Source organism: Ips typographus, linkage group LG1 (assembly GCF_016097725.1).
Source record: "Ips typographus isolate SLU linkage group LG1, UJ_Ityp_2.0, whole genome shotgun sequence".
Taxonomy (NCBI): domain Eukaryota; kingdom Metazoa; phylum Arthropoda; class Insecta; order Coleoptera; family Curculionidae; genus Ips; species Ips typographus.
This window is the reverse complement of record NC_138422.1, coordinates 1,578,937-1,598,778: the sequence shown is the minus strand read 5'-3', so window position 1 is coordinate 1,598,778 and position 19,842 is coordinate 1,578,937. Positions and strand designations below refer to the sequence as shown.

Below are 19,842 nucleotides of genomic sequence, written 5' to 3'. Positions count from 1 at the left end.
TGAAAATAGATCCAAGTGTTTACCTACCTACTCGAACTTACGGTAATTCTGAAAAGGAAGTATTAATTGTTTGAAAATGTAAAGTGCGTGCAGTTACGCATTACCGCATGCTAGTCAACGTTACGCAATCAACATTCTATGTCTGTTTAATTACGTTGCTTTACGATAAAAATTAAAGATTCTTTGAGTGATCTGTGGTTTACTTGCATTTAAAATAAAATTTTAGTTTTCAAGTAATCCTAAATCGTATAGTTTTAGATAACCATTAAGTGATCTTAAAGATTGTTTTTTTGTAATATTCATAACTAACTGCAGCTTTTTACACAAAAATTCATGTATTTTACGTAAATTTAGGTAAGTACTAAACTGGAAAAAAAATGACAAAATCAATTCTATAACGGTTTTATAAGACACTATGAATCTATACAAATATAGTTTAGTTTTAGAAAAATTCCTATAAATATTGATTTTACATTTTTTTCTGTAAAATAAAGTAGCAAGAACAAGATAAATCTGATCAGATCTTTTTGAAAAACTATAAGATGTTGCCAATTTTAGTTAAATAACTTTTTTCCAAAACGCAAAGCGCTGTTCTTGGTAATAAAGTTAAAACCAAAAGTGACACTGGGACACCCTGTATGAAATAATATAGTTTTTTGCTTCATAGGATTTACGATTAACGATAAAGGGTTTTGCTATGGAGTCAAGATCTATTTTCTTCTAAACATAAAATATACTAATCAGACCTATCTGAACAAGAACGAACTTGACAACTGTTTTCTAAGTAGATAACCATGATTATAATAACTTATAGCGTCGGTTTCTATGTTTAGTAAAAAAATTAAAAATATAATCTGTAGTTTCACTGTAATGGATTAAATCATTTCCATGTGTATTTTTTTATTTAATTTTTTAGAGTTAAGATGCTCTTTTATTGTTTTTCAAAGTACACAAAACAACATCCCTAAACTCGTTTGTTTGACTTTTTTTAATACTTTTTTGTACCCTTTTGGACAATTTTCGATTTATTGGAATCTGCTCACACTGAACCTTGGTTTTCAAGTAAAGAGAATGTGGTGTGTTGTTGCGTAATGTATTGTCTGGCCCGTCCATTATCAGCATATAAATGAAAAGTAAAGATCGGCAAATTTCTTTTCATCGGACAATGTGTACCCGTATGTCACGACACATTAAACCGCACACCTTATATGGTCGGATGACGAGTACCAGCAATGACATAACTTTCTTTTCTCGAAACATGATATGCACTATACGGCACACTGTTTTGCTGGGAACGAGACAGCGAAGCGATTTTTATTAAGGCCATCTAGAGCGCAAAACGAAATGTCGACCACCGCCTTTTCCATATTTTCAGTTCTCCTTATTGAAGAAAAGTCACGTTATACAACAGTAGACGCCCATATATTTCAACAATATCGCATTGCCACATTTAACGATTGTTGGTTTTTTTGTCTAGATTTACGCTTTTCCCAAGCGGGATTGGGTTACATTCAATCCACCTACGACCAGTTTTTTTTGTCTTTTACGTACACACATGTCCTAATGTTATTAAAATCACATGTACGCTTTGGTATTGCTTCTGTAATTAACGTTACGCTTTAATTTAACCTTCGACTTGGATTACTGGTCCCACGCTACCTATATTGACAATAGATCAGAACAGGTTCCTTTGGTTCGAATTTCCATTCAATCGACTCGATTTTCTTTCGACTTTTTCCGTAGGTATTGTTTACAGTGATTGAAAATATAGATCAGGTGACTAAACTAATTGCGTTTTCGATTGGGAAGCAGCAAGTGCAAAATTAATGTATTTGTACATTAGTTTTGCAATAAACATGCCGATCTTTTTTATATGATAAGAGGAGTACAAAAAATATGAACCTGTTGCAAGTTCAGTTAAAAAGTGTTTCAATAAACCATTTTCTATTCATGAATCACTTTACGATAAAGTGACCTAATCCCGAACGCGAGTAACACAATTCGTCGACAAGAAAAGAAAATCCGCTTCTGGCAATCTGGTTCGAAATCTAAAATTCAAAACCACCCGCCATCTGGATTTCCAACTGTGGCATGCGGCATTTGACTTTCAAATGACGTCGCTCGCAGCCCCTTTTTCCATTCTTTTTGCCATTTCGCCCCGATACAATTAGCCGCAATAAGATGGAAGCCCCGGCGAGTTTCATTAATTTTGAATTATGGAAGATTTTTTTGCTCCGCGGCCATTTTTCGTAACCTGTCTCTGATCAGATGCCATGTATTATTCAACGACACAGTAAATTATCGATTGGCCGCAGTTAAGTACACGTTTAGGATTTTTCATCGACTTCGATTACTTCTTCACGCGATTTCGAGACAAACACAGACCATCAACGCAGCTCGACTTCGTCCTAACATTGTTTCAAAATAAATCAATTTCTCGTTTCGGGTCAAAGACCCTTCCTTGGGTAATTAGTTAACATTTTAAGAGTTAATTATTCTAAACATGCCAGCTGGGTTTTTATAAAGCTTAACAGACGATAAACTTTTCGTAGGACCATTTTTAAGTGTGTATTGCTATCTGTATTGTGATTGTTAAAAAGCATAGTATAGGGACAATATTGCAACACGAATACCATACAAACGCATTAAAAATTTCTATAATTTTTAAACAGTTCCATTGGTCAATTCTTACATAACAATCAATAGTTGCTTTGACATTAGCTGTCACTTTAAAAAGATGGTAAAAACATGAACAAATCCTACTACAAACAATACCAGTTTTACTCCATAAAATAACCTTACAAACTGAAGAGAAGAGATATAAAGAATAATAAAACGTTTGTCGACTATCTTTTCTCTCTTAGCGCCAGTTGAATAGGTTATAGTTGAAAATTAAATGTCAATCTGATCTAATATCCAGTAGGATGACATCACAAATTTAAAAAGTACATGCATAATAAGCTTTTAAAGTTTAAGGGTCTCTGGCATTTCTAATGTTTTTGGATGTTTGAAGAGTTTTAGAGTATTCTGGGAATTTTAAAATGATTAGAAGCATCGAAACGAGGGACACATTCTATCAACACTTCTCTTGAGAATTCCGTTCCCTGCTTTCAAGAATAGGCCCTCTGGTATGAAGGTTTTTGAAGTGTGACATTTCTGAAAGGTTTGACAAGATTTAAAGGCTTCTGGCAATTTTACAAGTGATCGAATTGAACTTCCTAGAGTTTCTAGATGTTTCTAAAGAACAATTTTAAAATGTTACTAAATCTCTCTGTCATTTTGAAGATGATGTGCCAATGCAACAAATGAAAACGCAAACGTCATATTGAAAACATTTACAGCACTGATACGTCACCATATTTTTGTTTGAGTCTTTTCATATCTCAGAGATTTTGGACACAGCTAAAGTGATTCTAAAGGGAATAAATAGAGATATCAAAGGATTCTTAAATATTTGAAAAGCTGTATAAACTGACAAAAACTAAAAGTTTCTTGGAAAGTGTAAAGAGTTGACAAAAAGACGTTTTTTTGACTTTGACAACAATGAAAACTGTAATTTTATTTGATTTTTGGGATCACATTTAAAATTAATTCAAAGCTCTTTTTGATAATCTATTACCAACAAACTTTCTTTTTCACCCAAAGGGCACTCAACTGACATTTTTTATAACTCTCTCTATTTGACCTTCGTGAACGTCTTCAACAACCAATATTTGTTCTAGTTTCAGTCACGTCAAGCCGTTTAATTAGGCAAAAAACAGTTTGGTGGTTTTGGTGACCGGTTTAACGGTGCTGTCGCATTAAGAAAAAATTAATGGAGCACGAAATCTCGAAAAGTTCATTCAGTGCCATCGATTCGCTTAATAAGCAAGAATTAAGCATTATCGCCCAATTGGTGGACGCTGTTATTCAAATGTCCAAGTCCAAGTTTGAGATACCGGACCAGAAGTGGCTCGCCTAATTAAACAAACCAGCCTTTATCGAAATGTTAATGTTTACCTCCTACGATTGGCGCCACTGGAAAATGCGTTTTATCGTTCGGATTCTGATTGGACAATTAATTCGTCGTGACACTGAATGGGCTCCAGTTAATGTTTGTTTATGTTTACCAATTTGTTTTTGGGTTTGGTCACATAAAGCGTTCAACCAAATGGACAAGGACTCTTTTTGGTGATCTCATGACATCATTCTTCTAGAGCAGAGTTATTAAATTGTAGGTTTTTACACGTCTTTGCATTATCTATTGGTATGAGCAACATTTTAAATGATGTTTTCGCACCATGTATGGGAACAAGGTGAACAGCACTTTGCTTCCATCATTCCTTCTATAAATATTTTTCTGAATAACATTGATTCGAAATAGCCGCACATTACATCCATTAAAAGGTTCTCAAATCATTCTTCTTCTTCAAACATCTTGTAACTATATTTTGCGTTAGTTTGATTTTTTCAGGTCACAAATAAAGAATTTGGAGCTGTTTTTAGATAACTGCTAGTCAGAAAAAATGAGATGTAATTTATTGACTTACTAAATTTTTGTAAGCAGAATAAAAGCAAATTAATTAATAATCATCAAACAAAAAGATAATTTTTCAATTTAGCAAATTATTGCACCTTAATCAAACCTGTTTCGTGCCATAAATTCTTCAGTAGATGTTTACCTCCTCATTAAGATTAAAACTGACCTAAAAAGTACACTTTACAGTACTGACGGGTTTGCGTGCAGTGGGCCACCCAGTATATAATTACTGTTCAGAGGGCGTGGTTGTTTGACTACCAAAATTAATTCATTTACTACCGTTATATTAACAATATTTAAAAGCAATATCATTTGCATATCAGTTTCGATCTAATTTGTGTTACTTTCAGTGAAAAGAAAGATGTAAATTGATAACGTTCGTATTATTGTTTCAAGAAAATGTGAACTGCCTTGCCAATGACATAGATAGTAGTTTTAATGGTCCAGGAATGTTTTGCGTTATACAGGGTGTCCTGTGAAATGTTACGGTTTTTAGTCGATTGAAACAAGCATATACTTGTTAGAGAGTTTCTTTGCAAAATCAACTCTAAGGTAATTAACGACTTTTAGGACCCTGCAAAATGCTGTAACTTTGTTATGTAGACCATTTTAAAAGACGTGATTTTGACGTATATCCGCCATAAACAAAACTTTAATTTGTCAAAAAACGTCTTCTCTAATATTAGTAATAGGTTAAGTTAAGTTGGGTTAGTTAGTGCAGCATTTGCTTAAATCACCGCACTGCTCGTAGTTTGTGATTGGTCAAGAAAAAGTAGCAAGCTGAAAGCTTTTTGGTCCAATCACCAACTATGTTCATACTGTACCGAGATTTACGAAAATTCTGCACTTATTAAGTACTAAATAAATAACCAAAAATTGTACTTTAACTTTGTGGTTAACTTTGCACTAAAACTTTGATGCGCAGGCAAAAAGTTAAAATTAATTTTGTTTCTGAAACTACCACTCCCTTAAGTTGCATTAACAAACCATTACAAGAATGTCTTTCCACTGAATGAGCTAAGAAAAGTTTATTTTTCAATTATTTTAACGGCTTATACAACAAACTCTTCTCATTAGGGCTACAACCGCAACATTGTACTCAAAGTGAGGATCGTTGAGGTTGAGTTCGAGGACCTGAAAACACCTCGGGTAATCCTAACCAGTACAAGAAACTTGGGCGTTTAACTAGTCACTTAAAAAGCAAAAAAAATCCATTAAGGGGATTTGCATAGCAGCTTTCACGCTATCATAAGCCACTTTTCTTGTTGCACCCAACTTTGCGAGTTTATGACCGATTTTAACGACTGCTTGCTGCAGTACTTACGCACATAACTGAAATCTAATTTTAGTGTTCCTAATTCATAACCATGAGTTGTTAAGCGTAAACATGGTCGAGAACTACTATACTACGTTTTCCTGCTATTTATGCGTGATTCAAATTGGGCAAAAATGATATAACAGGGTCCATCGAAGCATGTCGTAAAGCTCATCAACACGGTGGCCTGCACACAATAGCCGATCTAATTATTAGAGATTGAATACGGTGCTGACGACACAAGGACCTTCTTTTGATTCAAAAACAGGAACAGGTTCAGTTTCGCTCTTTCAGCCACTTTGTAATCGAGTGGACAGAACAAGTTAAACAGTCTGAAGTGGCTCTTATACGCACTCGCACGCCAGCTTGATGGTAATTTAGTCATTATCTCCTGCATGGTTTGATGATTGACATGGATTCTCGATCAGGCGTGCGGTCGTTACTTAATTCGAGTCGCAGAATGCTGAGAATGATTATTATGACTATGTTGCAGGAGACGACGATAATTTTATCTACAGCTCGTTAAAGGAGTTTACATTGTCCTCCGCCACTGGGTTTACTTAGGGTGACCCAAACCTTTGTTGCATTAAGTTTTACAGGCGATTTTGTCCTTGACTGCCCTTTCAAACTGTGTTTCTAGCAGTTCATATTTTGACACTGTTTTTCTAACTGACTATACTCGATTTTTTAGACTATTAGATAGGAAATTTAATGAGGATTCCAAAAATGTGCTTAATACTGTCATTTTCACACCACAAATGGGTTTTACAGGCGATTTTGTCCTTGACTGTCCTTTGAAACTGTGTTTCTGTTAGTTCAAACTTTGACACTTTTTTTCTCTCTGACTGTACTCAATTTGGTAGTGTTTTTTTAGGTTAGTGGATAGGAAATTTAATGAGGATTCCAAAAATGTGCTTAAAACTGTCATTTTCACACCACAAATGGGTTTTACAGGCGATTTTGTCCTTGACTGTCCTTTCAAACTGTGTTTCTGTTAGTTCAAACTTTGACACTGTTTTTCTCTCTGACTGTACTCAATTTGGTAGTGTTTTTTTAGGTTAGTAGATAGGAAATTTAATGAGGATTCCAAAAATGTGCTTAAAACTGTAATTTTCACACCACAAATGGGTTTTACAGGCGATTTTGTCCTTGACTGTCCTTTCAAACTATGTTTCTGTTAGTTCAAACTTTGACACTGTTTTTCTCTCTGACTGTACTTAATTTGGTAGTGTTTTTTTAGGTTAGTAGATAGGAAATTTAATGAGGATTCCAAAAATGTGCTTAAAACTGTCATTTTCTGACTCCAAGTGAGTTTAACAGACGATTTTGTCGCTGACTGTGTTTTCAAACTTTGGCAGCACTTTTCTCCCTGACTGTACCGAATTTAGTGATATTTTTTTAGGCTATTGGATAGGAAATTTAATAAGGATTCCAAAAATGTGCTTAAAACTGTCATTTTCACACCACAAATGGGTTTTGCAGGCGATTTTGTCCTTGACTGTCCTTTCAAACTGTATTTCTGTTAGTTCAAACTTTGACACTGTTTTTCTCTCTGACTGTACTCAATTTGGTAGTGTATTTTTAGGTTAGTGGATAGGAAATTTAATGAGGATTCCAAAAATGTGCTTAAAACTGTCATTTTCTCATTCCAAGTGGGTTTTACAGGCGATTTTGTCCTTGACTGTCTTTTCAAACTGTGTTTCTAACAATTCAAACTTTGACACCATTTTTCAGCATGACTGTACCGATATGTTTTTTGTTTTTTTTGGCTATTGAATAGGAAATTTAACGAGGATTCCAAAAATGTGCTTAAAACTGTCATTTTCTCATTCCAACTGGGTTTTACAGGCGATTTTGTCTCTGACTGTCCTTTCAAACTGTGTTTCTGGCAGTTCAAACTTTGACACTGTTTTTCTAACTGACTATACTCGATTTTTTAGTGTTTTTTTAGGTTAGTAGATAGGAAACTTAATGAGGATTCCAAAAATGTGGATAAAACTGTCATTTTCTCACTCCAAGTGAGTTTAACAGACGATTTTGTCGCTGACTGTCTTTTCAAACTGTGTTTCTGCCAGTTCAAACTTTGGCAGCACTTTTCTCCCTGACTGTACCGAATTTTGTGATTTTTTTTAGGTTATTGGATAAGAAATTTAATGAGGAAACAAAAACTGACTTTTTTCCAAGATTTGGTGCAGGACAATACCTTGTTACAAATTTCAGTGCACTGAAGTTAAAAAAGTAATGAAAACATTCTCTGGAAATCTGAATTGCCTAACTTGAAAGTCTTGAAACCAGCAAAAGTTATGAATCTGAGATGGAATTGAGTAACCGTTCTTCGACAAGGAGTGGTACTCTATTGATATTGTTTGCATCTGTATAGTGAATGATTTTAACGCCGCATTTAAATCTACCAGTCGCTAAACCGGATGATTAATCGAGAGAAGTGCCTGACCTGATTTTGACTGCAAACACCACCTAGAAAACTAATGCAAGTCTTCAAGAACAATGAATCGACGCAGATTTTCGAACCATCGACGTATAAGGAGTACTTATATAATTTGTCTAGCGGCGTGCACCAAACCGGTTTCGTAGAGAGAAAGAAATTTTAAATTAACAGAGGCCCCATTAGGATTGTTTATTTGTTTATCGCTGTAATCAAACACAATCGTTCGGCAACCGGGACGACATAATACACACCGTATACAACCATAACAATAATGCAGGTGTGTGATTGACTCGATCCGTATCTGGTTGGACGAAATCGAATATTGCCCGCTTAGGTTATCATACGTCGGATCGTTTGGTCTAAATATTTTGAGAAAGTTGGCATATTATGGAGGTTTCAAAATATTTGCTGAAAATGTCAATTGTTTTACTGCGATGTTGCTCCTAATTGGTTTCGAGATAAGACGGTTTGGGTGGGTCTTTAATCAACCACTTTTGACAGATTTAATAAATGGAGCTTATGTCGCAGAATTTCAGTAACATTACGGTACGATTCTAATGAATGAATTTATTCAAAATACAGACTACGAGAGTATTGTGTCAATAAACACCAGCCTTTAATAACAAGTTACTTTATTGGTTTTAGGGTCTGGTGGTTACCGTGGAAAAATCTTCAGTGGCCCGAAAACTGCTAAGTTTGCATTGCTTCGGAATTAATAATGCAATAATGTCAACACCAACGGTTGCAGTAAACCCTTTTTTGGAATGTTCCGATATGTAAATGGATAAAAATATTGGCACACTTGTGGGAAGAAGTATGAGCAAACTAAAACGTGTTACTACAGCTCCAGCCGACCTCCAATAAGGCCGTGAAGGTCGCTTTAACAGTCCCACCTGTCTTACTTCCACTTTTAGCACATTATCATAGCGGGACATTAATAAAAGTAAAACGCCTGGAACTCATTTATTCCAACTGAAAGCGCATGCATTCAGGACTCTCAGTCACAAGATTGATTACTGATGAGGTGATTACTGGTGAGAGTCAAGTTAACAGAGTGCTTTGTGCCAAGGTTTTACCATAATCTGCCAATTCCTTCAAGAAACAGTAATAAGCAAGTACTTAACTAGTGCTAGTACTATTACGTAACTGTACCAGCTATGTTAATGATCTTTTGATGTTTGTCAGATATCGATATGTTTAACTATCTCAAATTTTAAACCCAACTTACGCTTACAGTGTTTGAGATATTTAGCTGAACTTTGGACTATACATTTGTAATCTTTTCATTCTTTTCATCACATCATAATCTTTTTGAAAAACTCTGGTAAGGCCGTGCGCATTTTTGCTTCCCAAACTTTTTCTCGGGAGCCAATGATTTTTATTCAAAATTTTTGTTCAATTTGCGAACTTTTTTGTCTATTTTTTTCTGTACCTGTCACAGTTTAAAGTAAATTACATATTTATCAGAAAAAAAACAACCAAAATTCTCTTTTTTTAAATCTACTTCCTGTATTTCTGCATCATTAAAACTCTAAAAATATCTTTTTTTTCTCATTTTTAACGTAATATTTGAACGTAAAATACGTATAGTATAATTTAATAAAAACTTGTCTAAACTAATTTTAGACAGTGAACAAGATAAAATTATGAACAACTTGACTTTTTTGAGGCCAAATCTTGACCACCCCGTATAATTAATTTTGACATTTTTTTGTAACCCACCAACTTTGTTTAACACGACAAGACATAAAAACCAAGAAAAACACGTTTTCTGATATGAAACTGATCGTAGAAAACAAGAAAAAACACAATATAAGGAGTTTTTAAAATAAGCATTATATCATAAAATTAATTTTGAAAATATTTCAGACAAATGGCGCACATCAAATTTGGTTGGTACACTAATAAATTTGCAGAATTATGGTCAATACTGTTTTTCCATAATGAGTCTTGGTTTGTGGTGGAGGAATCACTTTAACTAAGTACCTACTTACTTTCTAATGTAACATAACCGATATGCTTATCTTTTAATGATTTCGAGATAAATTATCGGCAAATTTGCCTTATGAACAATAATAAAATATGAATCATTTGATGATTATATCTTCTGAGTCGCAATTTCTTGGGTTACTATTGTTTCAAATATTACTGTAGCAATCTCTATTAGTATTTATTAAAGTCGTGATATTGAAAAACGTAACAACATCCCTCATTTGAATTATTTTTAATTTTATTGATTCTGTTTCAACCAATAATTAATAGTTTTACATGCATTAAATGCCGATTATTTCCAATCACTTCTTAGACAGAATTGGGTTACTACTATGAATAACTTGATGTTATTTGCTACGATAAAAAGGCCAATAACATAAAAATTTAATTTTAATAGATGGATATTCCGAGGAATATTCATTTGTTTCAACCAATAATCAGTACTTATCATTAATTATACAGAAATTCCGCGCGATTCTTCCGGAAACAGTAAGAGATAATATTAGATTATGATGCACATAATAAATACAGTAGGTACTTAGAATTTGAAGTTAGTTTCAACAATTCTCAAATATACAGGGTTCAAAAGCTTTAATAAGTTTAACAACTCAGATTACAAAGTATTTTCTTTGTACTAGGATATCGTACTAGAACATCCAGTATGTTGAAAATTTTTTTTTCAATATTTATTCATCAATACTATATTTTATCTATTCTTTGGTAGGTGGTAAAATATTTCAAAAAATAAATTATACAAAAAGTATTAAACAACAGATTTTGCATTAGTTTCATTGGAGTTCTGTAAGTTAACGATTTGTTTTTAATTCGGTTGTAAATGAAATAGCAAATACGCGTTATTGGCATAGTAAATAAGAATTTCTTAAAAACTCTCTCAGTATATTATTGCAACAATGGTGACTTTGTTTAATTTCAAGTGGTAACAACAAACTAGAAAAAGTAACTTTCACCGTCCTAAAAATAGCGCAAAATTGAAAAACTTACATTTTCTTCATGTAACGTTTCCTTGCAATTAAAGTGTAGGATTCCCTATGTCCACCACTAAAGTATTTCATTTTCAACCCCATAAAAATCTCTCTTAGAATTAGTATCACCACAAATTGCACAAAAATATTGCACCAGTTGCCTGTAAATCCACTTTCTAGTTTCGGCACATTCGCAACAAGGTTTTACCCCATTGTTGTAAAATTGCACCACAGTTTGACAGAGATGTCTATCCGGAAACTGTCAAAACGCCAAACAAAAACACAAAAAGAAAATCACGCGTCCCACGTGAATACGCGTCCGATGGGCCGGAGTTGCGCAAACTTTCTTCCAAACTGTTCGCGTTACGACTGAAACTGAAGAGCGGACAGCGGACTAGCGGACCGCTTTAGGGGGACTCCGGACTCGCTTCACTACGGCCTTCTTTTGCGCCCCACTACGGGCCCCGTTTTGTAGTAGATTTAATTGTTTTTCCATCGCATATAGTCAATCAATCCGATACCGAGATTTCGATTTCGTTTGCCGATTCCAGTCTGTGTTTAATAATTGTAAATCTCGATTATAAATGTCTGAGAATTACGATTTTAGTCATCAGTTTATTTCCAAAATAGTTATTTATGTTAATAAAGTGTAAAGTGAAACTTTTTCGCTTTGTCTTTTATTTTAGTCGATTTGCAACGTAACCTAATAAAATATGTCTAAGTGTCAGAATGATTATATTAGTTGACAGTAATTTGGCAAATGACTCGAGAAACGTCAATTTCAACAATGGGGTAACATGTTTTAAAAATTTTCTTTATCCACTAGAGCGTAAAATGGTGTTTTACGATTGCTGCACGGAAAAACTGTACTTTACGTGTAGTTTACTTTAGATATATTAAGAACTTGAACAATTTTAATAAAGCGAGTTTTATTGAAATATAATGTTCTAGAAACTGTAATTTGGAGATTAATAAAACAATACAATAAAAGTAAAAAAACTTAAAATGACAAGCTAGATATCAACAAACCTTTGCTTATATGTGTGACAGTGTATTTTTGCGAATATTTCCTTCCTATCAATTTTGACCAATCGCTATCAAGAATTAGTATAACAAATGTAAATTTTAAGTGGAAGAATCACTTGTCAACAACTGTCAACTAAGCTGTCAGCAGTTTTTCCGGAAAAAAAATCGAAAAAATTGCACACTCCTCACAACAACATAAAGAATAGTGTTACCCTTTCTAGCTTGAAAGTTATTGTTCTTATTGTTTTAATTAAAATAAAATGTTTATTTAACTCAGGAAATAATCTTACCAAATATCCCTCGTGCATCTAATTTTTCCTGTGGAAAAATTGGAATACTCGTTTCTAAGTAATTTGTTTTAAAAAATAGCATGAGCGAGAGTGGTTTTAAAAATCATCGGAGTCGAAGACGAGGATTTTTTGTTAAAACAAATTACTTAGAAACTCGTTTTTCCGAATTTTTCCGGAGAAATTAAATGCACTAGGGATATTACCCCCGACAAAACTTGAACCAAATTTTACCTAAGAAGAGCCTAATTAAAAAACTTTTATATAAAGATTTGCGAAAATAAATGTAGATTGATTTGGTAACTCAAAAATGTAAATTTTTAAATTTTTGCAAGCTGAATGCAAGTTACTTGTAGTGATTTTGACATTGTTGTGGAATTTCATAACTAACAGGCTTTCAAAAAAAAGGGACAACTTTTCCAAATTACCTTATATGTATATTTCTTAATTTATACTGAATTAATCCCGTTAAAATCATTGTGATTGCTGTATTAATCCAAAGGAAATTAAAAATGTCATTAAAACATGTTACATGTAGGGGCCTGCGGCGTCGCCTCTACTAATAACGTACGAAATGAAAAATGAAAGAGACGTTTAATAAACCGCTCCCCAAATGCTATGGCTAGATTATTTTTCTATTGACAGTTTAATCCGTGGCACAATCAATCTAGAAACTAGTGACAGACCGAAATTTCTCTATACGAAATTGGAAGGGCAAAACTGTGGTGATTGATGGTGGACGATAGACTATCGCCTTCATACAAATGAGTATACATCGAATGAATTAAAGTAACAAATCAATTCGGTAATTATGTCGATTCAACTGCTGAAAAAGTCAATTAAACTGTCATTATTAGATACGTTTGACAGCTTAATGACAAATTTCAATGTATTTTAAGAGAAATAACAAAAGATGAAATTTCCCCTCGTAATTATAATCGGCTTGTAATTGTCGACTCCCTAAAAAAACAAACAAGCAACGTTTTATTTATTAAGTGGCGTCCTTTTTTCCGCACGGTAAACAAGCAAGAAGCCACTCGAACAACCGACCCAAAACAAAATATTAAAATATTAAACAGCTAATAAATCCCCTGGATGTATGAAAGGGACCGCCTTGTTTTTTAAAGGCCCGACCGACGTTTGTAGTGGGCTTTTTAAACAAAAGGCCGTCGCTCCCTGGCTGCGAGTTGGGACCTCTTAAAAACAATGTGTCCCTTTTGACTATTTTTGGGGTACACGGAAAAACTGTTTTAGGTAAATGACCGAAACTTTGCAAACTAGAAATTATTGTGTGCATATTTTGGTTTACGGAAGGTTTAAACACAAATTAACTCCGAGTATACAGGGTGATTCCAAAGTTGGTGCTTTCCTTTCACCTGCGAATAGGGCTTCAAATAATAAGTTTTTTTTTCCTTTGACGCTTTTTCGAAACATGAACAATAACGAAGATACAGGGTGTCAAAGTTTTACTGAAAAAAAACAAAATAAAAAATAACTTAAATTTAATTTTAACTAACTACAGGTTATTCCTTATCAACAGACATAAACAAAAGATTTCAGCCGCCTTTGAACTAAGTTTTAATAATTTGACATTTTAAATTAAAACAGCAATTAATTTTAGGCACGCATTAAGACGGTTTTTATTTTTTTTACTGGGAAACGGTGCGTCGTAGCAAAAAATAATAAAAGGGGTTTTATTTTTAAAATTGAACAAGGAATTCAATAATAAATTTTATGTTGAAAAAAAACCAGTAGGGTAATATTTTTTTTCGAAAATGTTTTAAAAAAATTGTACGCGCGCCACTGGTAAACGCAAGGAAATTGTTGTTTCTTGGAAAATTTCCTTACCTACCAAATTTTGTCTAATTACTTCAAGTGGTTTGGCCAAAATCATTAAATTTTAATTTTTTCAGTAAAACGTTGACACCCTGTATCATCGTTATTGTTCATATTTCGAAAAAGCGTCAAAGAAAAAAAAAACTTATTTTTTGAAGCCCTATTCGCAGGTGAAAAGAAAGCACCAACTTTGGAATCACCCTGTATAGTCAAGTCAATATGTTTAGTGTCGGTTGCTACACTGGTTTTGCAAAACAGGCGAGTTACAAAAGATAATAATTTACAAACGTATTTTTTGCGTAAGTTTTGCTATGGATGTAACTTGTAATAATTGTCTAAATTATAAACTTTGAAAAATGTTTTTTCTAAGTAATTTTGCTCTTATCTACAAATTTATTGTCTTTTTGTTGACAATTTGTCGAGTCAGAAGGCGTTGTTAAAAATCAAATAATAAATACTTTTAAGTTCAAGAAAGTTCACAAAAAACTACTGATCGTGAGGTCAGCTGTAAAAATATTATTTGTTTCAGCTAATATTTATAAAGTCACGTGACTCTCACGTGACGGTGAGTCACGTGAGAGTCACGTGACTTACTATTTAAGGTGATGACGTGATTCACTATTTAAGGTGATCACGTGATTATTTTCAATCATCAATTTTAATTTTAAAATCATGTGACACTTTTTTAAACGTCAAAACGGGATTCTAAAGGTCATGTGACTGTTTTCAATGGCAAAATCGTATTTAAAATATCACATAATCGTTTTTTAGATTTGAAACTTGAATCACGTGACTATTTTTACGGTTAAAATATCATCTTTAACGTCACCTGAAAGTTTGTACATTTAGCAAGATATTTTTAAAAACTATATACTTTTTCATCTAGAATTGAAAGAAATTTTGTTACATTTATTTTAAGGCCCTGTTTTGTGTCCAAAAATAAATACACAATAACAAAGTTTCATATTATTTAATTTTCATATAGCTCCTGGCTCGTAGTAGTTATTCAGATATTTTGTTCAAATCAAATATAGCCACAGAAAGTTATTTTCTCTTTGTTTTCACATGTTTAAACTCATTTTAATTTTTAAATAGTCAAATAATCAAAATTAATGTTGACTCGTCCAAAAATCATGTAAAAATTGTGTAACTGTTCCAAGGCACATACATACAGAACACATAAGTGCTCGATCCCCTTGGAACTAGTTTGATTTACGGTAGAGCCCTACAATAAAATAAAAGAATCCCTTCTAACGTCCCATTGTTCCCGTCAAGTGGTCGGAATCGCCTAATGGGTTCGTGCCGGTATTGTTTGACAGTTTTTGGGTGATTGCCCGTGGCAATGGCCCGTGGAATTTTTACCGGGCAAATTTTCTGTGCCCCACCAGGACCGATGACTTAAAATCGGAAATTATTGGAAACGAAATGTGAAAACATCGCTCAAAGTAGAGTGGCGCAGAAGAATAGAAGCAATTTTTAAAGCAATTGTTTCCATTGTTGTTTTTGTAGGGTTACATAACTTCGATCAAGGGTTTTCTAGTTCTGCCCTTTATAAGTGATTTATTGCACTAGAGCATTTTTATTGTTCGGGTGACAAAGCGGCAAATAACTGCGAATTGTATCGCATAGGTGGTTGGTGCACTAAAAAAACAACCAACCCAACCGGAAATAAACTTTCATATAAACTCATGAGTGGGGTGCTGCAGCCAAACTTTAATAGCGTTTTCCCGAATGCCAAAATGAGTTTTCCACTTTTCCGGAAGTTCACGCCGGCAAAGTTACAATTTTCAACTCCCAAAGGACCACGAAACTCTTTTTGCTGAGTGTATTTCCGGGTGACTTTGAATCGGACGGGATTTGAAAGTAATTTACGTGAAACAGATCTTCCATCAAACGCAATCAAAATCATCAGAAAGTGCGAGTAATTAGCGACCGGGGTTGCGTAACGCCACTTGCAGATAATACTTTTAAGTTACTTTTACTTTTATTTAAGTGGTAATTTCAGGAATTTTACTCGAATAACGATGTGCGCCAATGACTCTTCAGTAAGTCGTCGGATCAACAACTGCAAGTTGGAATGGATGATTTGGCGGATGTTTCAAAGATGTTACCGGGGACTAAACATTTTTGACAGCCGGCACACCCCTTGACAAATCTGCAGATGACGCCAGACGTGGCGTCATCTAAAACGATAAGGGAAACCAGATGGTTAGCTAATGAAATTGTTGGTTTCGAGATGATATGATAACGACCGTTGTCCCTTAGCTTGTTGTAGGGTAAAAGGGTGATTTCCGCCCAGTTAAATCTTGGAAAGTGATATCTTTACTTACAAATTTATTTAGGATAGAATACGTCTAGCCTAACCCTGAAGGTTACAAATAAGAAAATAAATAAAAAGGGTTAGTTTAGTGAGTTTACTGCATGGCTAATAAACGAGTTAGTGTTGTTTGAGTACAGTCGGAAAAACCTAAGATTAATTTAACTTGTAATAATTTGACAATTTAAAAAACTAAACTCAACCACAAACTTCCAAAAAGTCACTATGTATGGATGCTCATGCTTCTGAGAAGTTCATATAAATAGTTTTCCAGATATTTAGTATGAGATTGTTAGTGCAGCAGCATGTTTTAAATGATTCCATACCTCATTTCCATTATGGGAAAATAGAATTTTGCACTATTTTCCACCAAGTTGAAAATAACATTAACCTAGTCCCAACATAAGACAAAAATCTAAAAACGCAGCTAAACAAACAGTTAATTTGTACACGTTATTTGTAGATTTGCATCGTACATTTTTGTGTATATTGTTTATCTGGGTGTAATTTAAATTTAAGAAGCAAACATTCTGTATTTTAAAGTGAATATGACAACCTGCCACTTGCAACGACATTAGAATGTGATTCAGTGAATGACACTTGACTTGACATTTTGTAAAAGTTCATATAAAGCATCTAGTTTCAACATGTCCTCATTTTGTGAGTGTCACAACTACTAAATTCTAGACTAACTAACTAAATAAAATCCTAATAAATAAATATACAACATTTTCGTTTTACTACTAGATTCTGCCATTATTATTGTAGGCAGCATTAAGTACTCAATTTGACAATTAATAACACTTATGTGACACATATTATGACACTTAACATCTGTAAAGTTTATACTATTTATATTCTGTTTTTTATAAGACAAACGAATTTCGATTTGGTTTTGATTTCCAGAATAGTGAAAGGTTTGACTGGTTTTCTGACACAGTCAAACATGCAGATTTTTCTTTGTTATACAAACATCCATTAATAGTCTGCACACATTCAGTTTTTACGATAAAACCACACATTTAATTATCTAGTTCTTTTTTGAGATTATTGTTCAGCTCAGCTTCAAACTCTTCCTCCAAACGTCAGTGGCGTAGACTCGATAAAAAGACTACAACTTTTCACAACTCATTCTGATACGTCCAATATTTCTATAGCTTAGGCAAAGGTTAAGTTACTTTTTTCTGTTTAAGCCCTGCTGAATCACAGTAACACGTATTTTTGTTGGAACATATCAGGACTACGGTAGAAAACGCACTGGCCACTATAAAAACAAGATTAACAGATCGTCGCTCCACATCTGCACCATCCACAATCTCATTATACGTATAGAGCCTTTTGTAAATGGATTTTGGGGCGATTTAAGGATTCTGTCGAATCACGAACAGTTGTTCATTCACAAAGCCCCCGTACAGATTGTACTAAACCACAATACAATATTTCATCAGGCAATAAAAATTATTACGAAGGGATTGCGGATCAAATTGAAAACTAGACAGATATTAAAGCTTCCTATATGGATCAGATTGGATGTTTCGATTTTGTGAGCGTGGGGATTGAAAAAAAACCAACATAAAACTGGTTAATAGGTTCATGAAAAAAAAAAATTAGGAGTCCAGAGAGGGAAATGTCAAAAGCCAAAAACCGTCTCAAACAACACATATTAAACTGGAAATCCATCACCTTGAAACATACGACCGCGATAATCGATTTCAATTTGTCAATGTAAGCGGACAATCAACTAAAATAATCGAAAACATTAATCAAACAAACGATTAACGTATTAACGTGTTGGCATGATCAGTTCCGCCTGCGTATCTACCTCAGATTTGCTGTTGATCCAATTTGTTTAAATTGGAATCTCCGGAAATTTGTCACGAAAATTATGAGTCAACTAACAAACCGACTTAAGAGCCGTGAAGAACTCGAAACGAATTTATAACCGTAATTTTTCACGTGGATCATTAGAGTGGAAATATCTGCAGAAATGAGAAATTTGGCACCCCGAAGGGGCCGAATTCTTGGCGGGGCCATTATTCATATCCCCATTAAAACGTAATTCTCCACTCTCTTTGTCGAATCTCCGAGGGGGTCTTAATTAGTTCCGCAAATATTAAGAGTCATAAGTGTCAAAAGCAGTTCGCCTCCGGTTCAGACTTTTAATCAGTTTCATTGTCTTCCTTTGAGTTTTCACGTCTCACTTGTCAAAAATGAAGGGTTCAACTCGTTTGCTTCGCAGAAACTAATTCGGTTTGAACCACCTGATTTTACGTCCGTTATAAATGGATAAAATGTTGTGACTAAAATGACAAAACATCTTAATTAATATGAACGGCCGTCTTAATGAGTAAACCAGGTGGACAGACTCAATTTATGGTGTGAAGATTTCTATCAAAGCCTCGTGTTCGCACTCCAAGGTGCTTTAGAATTTGCATATTTTTAATATCTTGTAAACGACCTACCAACACACTCTTAAGCTCGTTACGTAACAGAAAATGGTATTGAGTCAATAATTTAACACGTCGATGGGCGAGGCCGCTTTATTACCTCTCTTATCGCGATTGTAATTTTCGTTATAAATTACTTTGATCCGAGTGTGTGTCCTCACGCTTGATTAAAAACGTCATACTTACATCAACCGGGCCGGAAGCAGGTTTAAGACACTTACCTGAAACAAAAAATATAAATATAAGTTAAGAGCAAAGGGTGGAAATTCCGGTTTTTGACCGCAACCCCCCACCCCAAAAAATATACAGATCAATCACCCGCAAAAACCAGCTCCGTTATTCCAACTACTGATCCAGGAGTCACCCTGTATTAATTTGCGTTGCAAATGCGACAAAGGGATTTTATTTTACCTTTTGACTCTGACAAATTGTTCGGTTGTAATGCATTAATCTTCGCAACTGGATGACGGCACAACAAAAAAAATTTGTAGTCGTATTAATCAAAAGTATGAAATTCGAGATTACAAAAGTCTCCGAACCGAATCTTTGTAAAAGTTATAGTCCAACGCCTAAACTTTGAGAAATCCACAAAACAAGTTTGAGATGTCAAGATAAGATGCCATAGCTACTTTCCTTCGTCTATCATAAGTTATTAGTTCCAACGTTTCAACTTT

At 34.0% G+C, this 19,842-nt stretch overlaps 1 protein-coding gene across 4 annotated transcripts in view; it reads right to left on the bottom strand.

Moving 5' to 3' along the window:
• RapGAP1 (Rap GTPase activating protein 1) overlaps window positions 1–19,842 on the bottom strand; it is a 159,435-nt gene that overhangs the window by 90,771 nt on the left and 48,822 nt on the right. Inside the window, exon 1 of one of the 4 annotated variants that reach the window (XM_081991703.1) lies at window positions 11,275–11,832. The exons of the other annotated variants lie outside the window; for them this stretch is intronic. Coding sequence (XP_081847829.1) covers window positions 11,275–11,357 — 83 coding nt within the window. The 5' untranslated portion in view covers window positions 11,358–11,832. Of the gene's footprint in view, window positions 1–11,274; window positions 11,833–19,842 lie in introns of those variants that run through there. 4 annotated transcript variants of the gene reach the window in all.